This window comes from Priapulus caudatus, unplaced genomic scaffold, assembly GCF_000485595.1.
Source record: "Priapulus caudatus unplaced genomic scaffold, Priapulus_caudatus-5.0.1 Scaffold612, whole genome shotgun sequence".
NCBI classification, from domain to species: domain Eukaryota; kingdom Metazoa; phylum Priapulida; class Priapulimorpha; order Priapulimorphida; family Priapulidae; genus Priapulus; species Priapulus caudatus.
This window is the reverse complement of record NW_014577673.1, coordinates 19,913-29,394: the sequence shown is the minus strand read 5'-3', so window position 1 is coordinate 29,394 and position 9,482 is coordinate 19,913. Positions and strand designations below refer to the sequence as shown.

The window sequence follows — 9,482 nt, the reverse complement described above, 5'->3', positions numbered from 1 at the left end:
GTTCCAAATCAAACATGTTTGATTTTGAACCGATGAGCCGATGAGCCGATGAGCCGATTTTAAGGCCGCCGCACACCTACATCGCTTCATCGCTTCATCGCTTCATCGCTTCATCGCTTCATCGCTTCATCGCTTCATCGCTTCATCGCTTCATCGTTTGTAAAATCGGCTGGTGTGCGGCGGCCTTTAGACATGAGAGCAGGGTGTAACTACTCACTGGTCGCTGTCCAACTCATGCTTGTCGAATAACTGGGGTAGCACCTTGCGTGGGGCCACAGGACTGCGACCAGGACGTGGGCTCGACCGGCCTGCAGCAGCCAGTTTACCCGACTCTGTACTCACCGAGGTCACCTGAAAACAAAGCGTCGTACCCATGGGAATAATTAGACAGTGGAAATCCGAGGTGGTGTATGAATTTATCAGCCATGTTTGACGTGATTTGCACGAAGCTAAACACTGAGAATTCACCGTCACAGTCGACGTCTTTGCCGCTGATATGTGCCAACATCGCAGAAGGTGACTGAACACGTTACACACGTTATTGCGAGTTGTGACTGTGAGTTTTGCTCATGCGTTGATACCTTTTTAATGGCCTCGGTTCGTTCGATCGCTTGTTCGGCAAGTCTTGTGAGCTTTGTCTGAATTTCTTTGTCTTCTGTTTGCTTTCTCTGTAATAATTTGAAGAAACATAGTTTAATAACCCTCCCGACTTTACAATGGCATACGACAAATATTATGCAAGCTAACACAAAACAGACCTACACCCTGTAGTGCCTACCCAGGCCACCTATTCAATTTTAATGTTAAAGACAAAACAGGAACACATTTTCAGAAACCTCATTAATGGTTATGTCTTCATCAGCAGGGGCTGGCACCAGAGAGAGGCAGGCTTAGTCCCCCCTACAAATCATGGAAGAAAATACGAACTTGTTTTTACAGGGGCATGGTCTTTAAACAAATTTGCAGTTGCTCTTCTTCTGTAGCATTGTACGAGTCACAGTAACTCATGAAAACCAATCAAAGAATGATTAATCTGTATATATAATATATTACAATATATCGAATTGGATTCCCTCTTTTTAGATAGGCTATGACCCCCTACTCGCAATGTGAGTTTAGCCCAGCAATCTCTGTTTCCATTCCTGATCATGTCTAAAATGTCATAAATTATGTTAGAGTTAGTGTTCTGCAAAAGTTATGACATGTTAGATATATGGAAGTCACGACTATTCGTGATGATTCTAAAGACAGGCCCCTGACTTTTTCTAGTGTTTGCCAATGCAGCGCAGGGTTATACTGCATCAAAACAGGCGTGTTACGGAGTAACAGTAGGGTTTAAACTTGCCGCGTTGATGCACAGTTCTGCAGCCTGCATGTACAGCTCTGCCGCATCGTCCACGTTGTTCTCCTCATCCTCGTCGAAGGCCTGAAGCAGTAGGAACTGCGCCCGTTCAAGGTCCAACTGATGCTGCGGCTTGCCACTTCCCTGCAGTTGCTGCAGGTTAGGCTGGAACACTGCAACGTAATTAATTTAATTAACCAAAAGTGCACAATCCATGTGCTTATCCGCCCTACTAAATGGCACGCCAGCTATCACCTCAAGCAAGCAATACGCTAAAGAGGAATTTCAGGAGATTGTCTCGCTCAGGCGACATCACACGTCTATCGCTCACATATACAGGGCTTGAGTCATAGGAAATATATCAAATCGCCCAGATTTTTAGGATTTTTAACTAGTTGAAAAACAATCTTATCAGGTAAGAATTTGAGGATACATTTAGTGCCATTAGTACTTACTTTTCATGTAAAAAAAATTGCAACAAAATTTTTACAAATATACACCATAGAAAATTCGTGATGTAGTCAATTTAACAATATTTACCACCCCTTCTGGAATGTGGTGCTGCATTGCCATGGCGAGCAGTTAGCTGTGTACAGGAGGAGAGTATGCATGGCTGGGTCTGTGTGGGTAGCAGATCCACAAAACAATCTTGATTTTAGATTATCTGAGATGCATTCCATGGCTTGCTACTTTGATAATGGGATTTCATTTAAATCGATATTACAAAGCCTGCTGAAATTTTGTGATAAAATTGATGTCTGAACACACAAATTTTATACTTGAATCAGATGGGATCAGTTACATCAGCACCAGCACTCGCCAGCAGGGCTGCAGTCAGCCAAGACATGCTACTAGCCCTTACAAATTTCTACTAGCCTCGAGTGAGCAGATGAGCATTTGTTTAAAGGCTGTGGCTACGCGTCTGGTTACCGGACGCCCAGCTCGCAGGCTACGCGTCCGGTCATATATTTCTTATGTGAACCCAACTATATTTTTTCAGTAAAAAACAACAAACAATAAGTTTTTACCCTACTATTACTTACCTCTACGTATTTTATCAAAAAATGTGTTTTTGTAACATTTGAAGCAATAGTAAATCCAATAAAATCAACGATTTGAAAGGGGACGTGGCCTAATCGTGACGTGGATTTGGGAATCTGTGCTGAGCTTTGTAATGGATGACCGGACGCGTAGCCACTGCGTTGTTTAAAAGCCCTGCGTATAGTACGTACACATCTGTTTGAGCATGCCCGCACGTTGCTGGTACTCATATGCCTTCGTTGCGATTCCAGGCGCGGTCGAACCAGCCTGCTCAGCTGCCTTCAACACCTTGGCTGCTTCCTACAAGAATGCCATTGCCTATATCAACTACATAATACGGCGCATACTTGTGTTAGCGGACGCCCGTAAAGAAATGCACCCGTCTATACAGGACAGTTTTGGCATTTCCTTTGAGTGATCCTTACGTAAGAGATCTGACTGTAATGTATAATAGCAACGTTTCTTTAAACTTGCAAATCGTTACAAAAATGATCTAGATATATTTACTGTAAAAAAACTTTCCGTTGAAATAACACATTTAAATCACTGTTAAACTGTATATTCATTCTGTTAGCAATTCCCCTTTCCTTCAACATTTTCCCTTCATGTTTGAATATTCACATCAATACTCCTGCACTATCGTTCTAATTTCAATGATCCAGATACAGTCGAGTGATTACATTTCTGAATAACTGTACTTTTCCATGATAAAACAAGCTATATGTGAGTGTATTGAAAGCAAAACTGTATAATTTGTTCAAATCACATGTTATCAATACTATTAATTTCACACATACACACATTAAATACACAACATGTGTTATTTGCACTACGACCAATACTGCAACCATCCTAATGGTTAATCTATCTAAATGACTTTTTTACTTCAAATGTCTCTTATTCCTTACCTACCGAGTAAAAATATGCCGCAGCATCAAATTTTCCCTGCTGGTCAAACCAGACAGCTTGCTGTGCAAGATTGAGGGCATCTTGCTCTAGTTCAGCAGACATCTGCAACATATAAAACATATCAGGATAATTGTAGGAGCACATCAAACGTGTAAAAATATAGTGAGCTTCAACACTTTATGACTGTATTTTTAACCAAAAATTATAACCAATCATAATTAGGCCAGAATTGTTATTTATTATAGAATAGATACGGAAAAGTTCGGGCACAACAGAAAAATAGTAATATTACAACAATGCAACATTCACATTTCACACGTGTCTTGCTTCAGTAACCAACTAACCACAACTCTGCAAATTGCATTCTACTCTGAAGAATTGTGGACTAATGAATTCTATTGGTCTATTGGTTAACTTTTAACTTTTCACAAGTTGATATGGAAAGTTGGAGACACAAAGGGTTAAATTCCCTTCTAGGTTTTTATTTATTACTATTACAATTACTATAATTATGTATTATACATTTCACTACTATTTATTAATTAATTCATTTATTAATTGTTTCTGAATTTTACAGCAGACTCATAGTTTAAGAAAATAAGTTGTAGAGGTTGTGGTTATTACAGTTGCTGTGGTGATGTAACAGTTCTTGTTATAGTTACAGTCTTAGGTATAGTCGTGGTTATTGTTGTTGTTAATTATAGTTATGGTGATTAAATGTACAACATGATACAGCTAGAATTCTCGATCATTTTCACTTAGCCAAAGCAGCATGCATTTAGGAACTGCCAAAGCATGAGGCGCATTTTTCTGGGCAAATGCACTAGCCGTGTTTGCATTCTTGATCAACTCAAAATTATAAAGAAATACAGAGTACAGTGAATGAATGCTGGTGCATAACGTAGTAGGCAAGATAGAGTAAGATTCATGATTCAATCAAAATAAATACCAAAAAAGACAAGATGCAATAGGCGCAGCCACCTTTTGTTTAAAGGCATACTAGGCCCATTAATTATGCAATGTTGACAAATGCTAGAGTAACTGGCACCTACCTGGTAGAGTAATAACCTTATAGCCAAACGCGTATTAGTTTGTCCAATATGACTGCTGGTTACATTACAAGCAAGACTTGAAATCGGTTGTTGATATTCATTTACGTGCCGTAAATGTCATCCAGGAGTCAAGCGATGACGTAAACATTTGTGCGGCCCGTATGTTTTGGATGCCAGATCAAATGGAGAGGTCAGCGGTGTAACCACTGCCACGGACTATACATGGAAATGGAGTAAAACACGGACTATTCACGGACGCACATGGACAGCCCTCACAAAAAGTTCCTTATCATGAGCGTCCGTGTTTACGAAATCACTGATGATAGCATTGCATACGGCCGAGCAAATGTCCAGTTCACTATAAATCTCTATCACACCCACTTCGCCGGCAGCGGTTTGAAACTGTAAACAACTGATTTCTTGGACTGCGGATTTCAATTAGACATTTCTTAGTAACCAGATGAGAGACCGGATACCAGAGAAGCATCGCCTGAGAGGTGTTGATCCTGCCCGCTAAGCGCGAATCTTGCGCGCAATTCCGCGGCAAGGCGCACGCGACCGCGGGAACGTCCTACGAAAGTATCACGCGCTGGCAGCTTCTGATCCGTGCGCCAAATCGAAAGGCCGGCGCACGGATCAATTGCTGCCAGCGAACAGTCTCGAATTTTAGCGGGTCTAATTCACTAGCAAACATATGCACACACCATCGCGCAGGCCTAATAGCGATGTTTCACGTGACGTCATAGATCAGGTCACGTGTATTTGTTATGTGGTTGGCAGACGCGAAGCGTGCTGCTTGACATTTACAGATGAATGACCACATGTTCTGATAGAAAGCCAGCTGTTTATGTAGCTGCCCGTACACTGCGTGCTGCGTGCGTGCCTGTTGCGGCGCGTGCGTGCGGACGTACATGTGCGTGCATGCGTTGCGTCTGCGAACTTACACGTGCGTGCAGGCGCGAGCAGCGAGCTTTCCCTGACTAGCGAGCTGGCTCCGCGCTGTGTATCCTTGCGTCAGGAAGGGGGCCAGCAAGCGGTGTGATCATCGTCCTGAGCTGTGTATCCTTGCAGTAGACTTCAAGACCGGCACCTGAGCTCCGCTTACACCCTACATGGGTCAGCTTAGCAGCTGTCCGGGACAATTTAAGCTGCCGCAAGCTTTAGCGAGCAGTGGGAGGTGCGGAGCTTCCCTGACTGAGCCAAGCTGGCTCTGTGTGCTTTGCCGAGCTGGGACGCCGAGCTTAATATACAAGCGTGCGGACACACGCTGCGTTACAGTCATGTGGACCCCATCAGTGTGACCTTGCAGGTGTCGCAGTTCAATTAAACTATAGGTCAAGTGGTGCAGCAAGGTTTTTTCCTTTCCAATCCGCTGCTAGCCCAATGTATGGGCTGACGAAGCCGTACGTCTTCAAGTTCGAAGTAATTGCTGACGGCATGCCTAGCTATAGTGAATATGTTGTTACAGACGCGATCGAATTCGCTACACATGAAACCATCGCCTCATTGCATGAGAATCACTGAGAACTGCTCCGTCATCACGCGACAACGGCGAAAATATACAGCTGTGCCTGTATCAGCTCCCAATCACCATGGGAGTGCTGCCGCGCAAGCATGAGTGTGTGCGTGCGGTTCCTGTGCACGTACACGTGCGTGTCACGTGCGTCCGTTGTGTGCACGTACACGTGCGGTGCGTCGCGTCCGTGTGTGTGCACGTACACTGTCGCTGCAATGTCCGTGTGTAGTGCACGTACACGTGCGTGCGTGGCGGTCCTGTGTGTGCACGTACACGTGCCTGCGTGCACAGTGCTACCTGGTCGCAGCCGCGTGTGCATGTGCATTGTATACATGCGTGCGCACGTACACGTGCGTGCATGAGTGTGTGCGCTGGGTGTGCACGTACACGTGCGGGTGCCTGGTGCGAGAGTGCGTACGCGACATAGTGCGTGCTGTGCGTGCGTGTGAACTTACAGCTGCACTGTGCCGTTGCCGTCCGGTGTGTGTGCACGTACACGGGCATGCGTGCGCGGCGTGTGAAGGTACATCTGTTTGTGCGTGACTCGTGCGTTGCCGTGCGTGTGCAGGTACACTGTGTGTGCATAGGTGCGTTGCGTTAGTTCGCTTGTGTGTAGCCGTTACACGTGCGTGCCCGCCACAACCACGTGAGTGGCCAATGCGTAGCATAGCATGAGTCGTGTGTGTGCACGTACACGTCCAGTGACCTGCCGTCGCGGCCGTGGCGTGCGTACCGTACACATCGCGGTGCGTTGCGCTTGTATCGAACAATAATCACGCATCTGCTTTGACTACCAACCGCTAATATGGCATAAACAGAAAAATACAGAAAACAAGAAAATAATTAAAAAACAGACGCGGATTCGATTCCAACGACATTTCACGCAGTTGTCGTCTCTGCTTCGATGCGTTCAGCATATCGAGGCATTGCGGGTTTGTGTTATGGATCGTGCTGAATACCACTGGCGGTGTCATTGAGGAGTTTGAAGGCACGTGATTTTGTATCAACCAATGGGATTTGCCGATAGGGCATCTGTCACGAGTGATAAACATCTGTGAAGTTCGGCATGCGAGTGGCGCGTAGTCTTGAGCGTAATTAGGTTTATTGTCTTTTATTATTAGATTTTTCGTTGACATCACTGTGCGCTTTTTAGATGCCAACAATTTTCAACGATGTTACAGATTGACATGCTATACCAGCTAAACGCTGTGTCAAGATCAGTCACTGTTGCCCACGATTTCAGACTAAGCGAATTCCCATTGAATTCCCATAATGTAATCCCTGTTTCTGATTTAATGGCCAACAGGCGGGTGAGCGTGCCGCTGCAAATCTTGAACTGACACCTCGGTGAAAGACGGGCCATTCACGGCTGGCGCCACACTAGTCCAGCAGTGATATTGACAAACTAATACGCATTTGATTTGTAAGGTTATGTACTTATTAACTACACAAGGGCCAGTTACTCTAGCATTCAGTCAACATTTGCATAAATCAAATGCGGCCTAGTATATGGCTGAGAGGCGTCTAATGTCCCCGGGGTACTGCCGGAACGTGACCTGGGTACGGTCCGTATAACCGAAACGTACCCTGGTACTTATCTAATATGCCGGAACCGTACCTCGTCTACTCCACTAACGAGTCTAGGGAGTCGCCTACGCCTACTCCCTAACCCGAACCCGAACCCGAACCTTAACCCTAACCCTAATCCTAACCCTAACCATATAAAATAGTGACCAGGGTACGTTCCGGTATACCGGACCGTACTCAGGGTACTTTCCGGCAGTACACTGGGAGACATAGACCCTATGAGCCCTAGTATGCCTTTAAGCAATGCATCATAGTTTATACTGGAAAGCACAAAACACTCTAGCTGTACTTAAACACAAGCAAATATTTGTCACCCACAAAAGGTGCCTACAGGGAAGTTACAAGCATTCAGCAACAGAACTGAAGTTCCCATCTGGAGCAGAAAGCACAGTGTGCAGAATACACAATACTTACAATGACACGACCAATTTGTGCGCTGACCAGTTACCAGTAGTCTTCTGTCAGCAGATCTGTGGAGTAAAAAGTGGTAACAAACACATCTCACATGCAAAGGTTTCAGACTATTACTACTAGTACTAGTAGTAGTGGTAGTAGTACTGGTACAAATTCAAAAGTACGATTGCAAAGGTATGCAATCGTAACTTGAGGTTGGCGAGTTGAAACGGAATTCTCTGCAGTGCGTCTGCATCTAGAGAGATGATTTTAATAAGTTGGCAACCTTAATAAATCATCTATTTCAATAATTAGTCAAAGCTTTTTCAAACTGCTTTGGTTACAGCTCCTAAATATTTCTAGTTATACTCTGTAGAACCACATTTAATGCTGGTAAATTGATCACTGTTCACACACTGATGCAGACTGCCACACACAGTGCTACTCAGGAATGTTCTTATTACTCTGTTTTATTTTTACCACCAATATTACTAATAATACTATTAGGCACATACATGTATGGAAGTTGTTGCATCATTAAATTATAATGTACTTGCATCTCTTATATAAGCATACGTAGACACTATAACAATAAAAGTATCAGTGGCAGTCCTGGATCCGGGAGTTTGGGACCCCGCAAATGTGTTTTCGCATAATGTGCTAAACTAATCTGAGGTGCTAAACTAGGCTTGGGCCGTAGCCCCCTGTAGCGGAAGCGAAGGGACCACCATGGTACTGGTAGGGCTAGGTCCACAGTACCCTGACCAGGCTATTTTTTATTATTATTTTTATCGAGACATTCCAAGGGTTTATTCCCAGTTGGCCTACTCCCATTTCGCCTACGGCAAAATTCCCATTTCGCCTACAGCAAAATTCCCAGTTGGCCTACACTCATTTCGCCTACTCCCAATTCGTCTACTCTCAAAATCAATTTTTTATTTTTATTTATTTAGGCAATTATCCATCATATACAATACATTGCATACTTTTACAATAAAAAGGCTAATGGCCAATGGCTATGCGTCCGGAACCAGTCGCCTAGCCTCCAGGCTACCTACTATTTCGGACTTGGGAGACGCGCTGTCCCTAGTGGCAGTGCCACTGGCAGTGGCATCCGGCTCGGACGACTGTCCTGAGTACTGTGACTGGTACAGTAACTTAGTTAACTGTCTGTGTCTGTGGACCGGGACTGAAGTCTCAAGGAGCTAGTTTCTTGGACTTATAATAGCCTCCAAGAAACATTCATACATTGAAAGACCTGCCTTAGTACTACTACAAAAATAGTACCTATTTACGTTAGTTTCGAAGCCTAGTCGGATTTTAATAACACACATACCAGAAGTCCAGAACCAGAGACACATGCGTGCTCACTTGTTTGTTATCAATGCGCCCCACATTCACTAGACTGGTACCCGGTCCCACCTATCGGCTTAGGGTTAGGGGTTAGGGTTAGGGTTAGGGTCTCCCATCGAGTAATCGAGGTGGGAGCGAGTACCAGTCTACACACTCACGTACCGGTGTCGCGCAAAATATCTGACGTGTGCGAAATATCTGAGATAGAATGCGTATGCGCATGCGTGCCGACCCGACCAATGACAGCTCGTCTTTGTGTTACGATAGGTTGTTACACCACTGATCTCTA

General features: G+C 44.5%; 2 protein-coding genes across 2 annotated transcripts in view; one reads left to right on the top strand and one right to left on the bottom strand.

Moving 5' to 3' along the window:
* Window positions 1–9,253, bottom strand: part of LOC106812138 (calpain-7-like) — a 27,109-nt gene extending 17,856 nt beyond the window's left edge. The window contains exons 1-7 of the mRNA XM_014815929.1: window positions 9,177–9,253; window positions 7,862–7,917; window positions 3,296–3,394; window positions 2,575–2,683; window positions 1,346–1,515; window positions 582–668; window positions 218–351 (exon numbers count right to left, since the gene is read on the bottom strand). Coding sequence (XP_014671415.1) covers window positions 218–351; window positions 582–668; window positions 1,346–1,515; window positions 2,575–2,683; window positions 3,296–3,394 — 599 coding nt within the window. The 5' untranslated portion in view covers window positions 7,862–7,917; window positions 9,177–9,253. The remainder of the gene's footprint in view (window positions 1–217; window positions 352–581; window positions 669–1,345; window positions 1,516–2,574; window positions 2,684–3,295; window positions 3,395–7,861; window positions 7,918–9,176) is intronic.
* LOC106812137 (ADP-ribosylation factor GTPase-activating protein 3-like) overlaps window positions 5,728–9,482 on the top strand; it is a 21,438-nt gene continuing 17,683 nt past the window's right edge. The window contains exon 1 of the mRNA XM_014815928.1: window positions 5,728–5,766. Within this exon, the coding sequence (XP_014671414.1) occupies window positions 5,728–5,766 (39 nt within the window). The remainder of the gene's footprint in view (window positions 5,767–9,482) is intronic.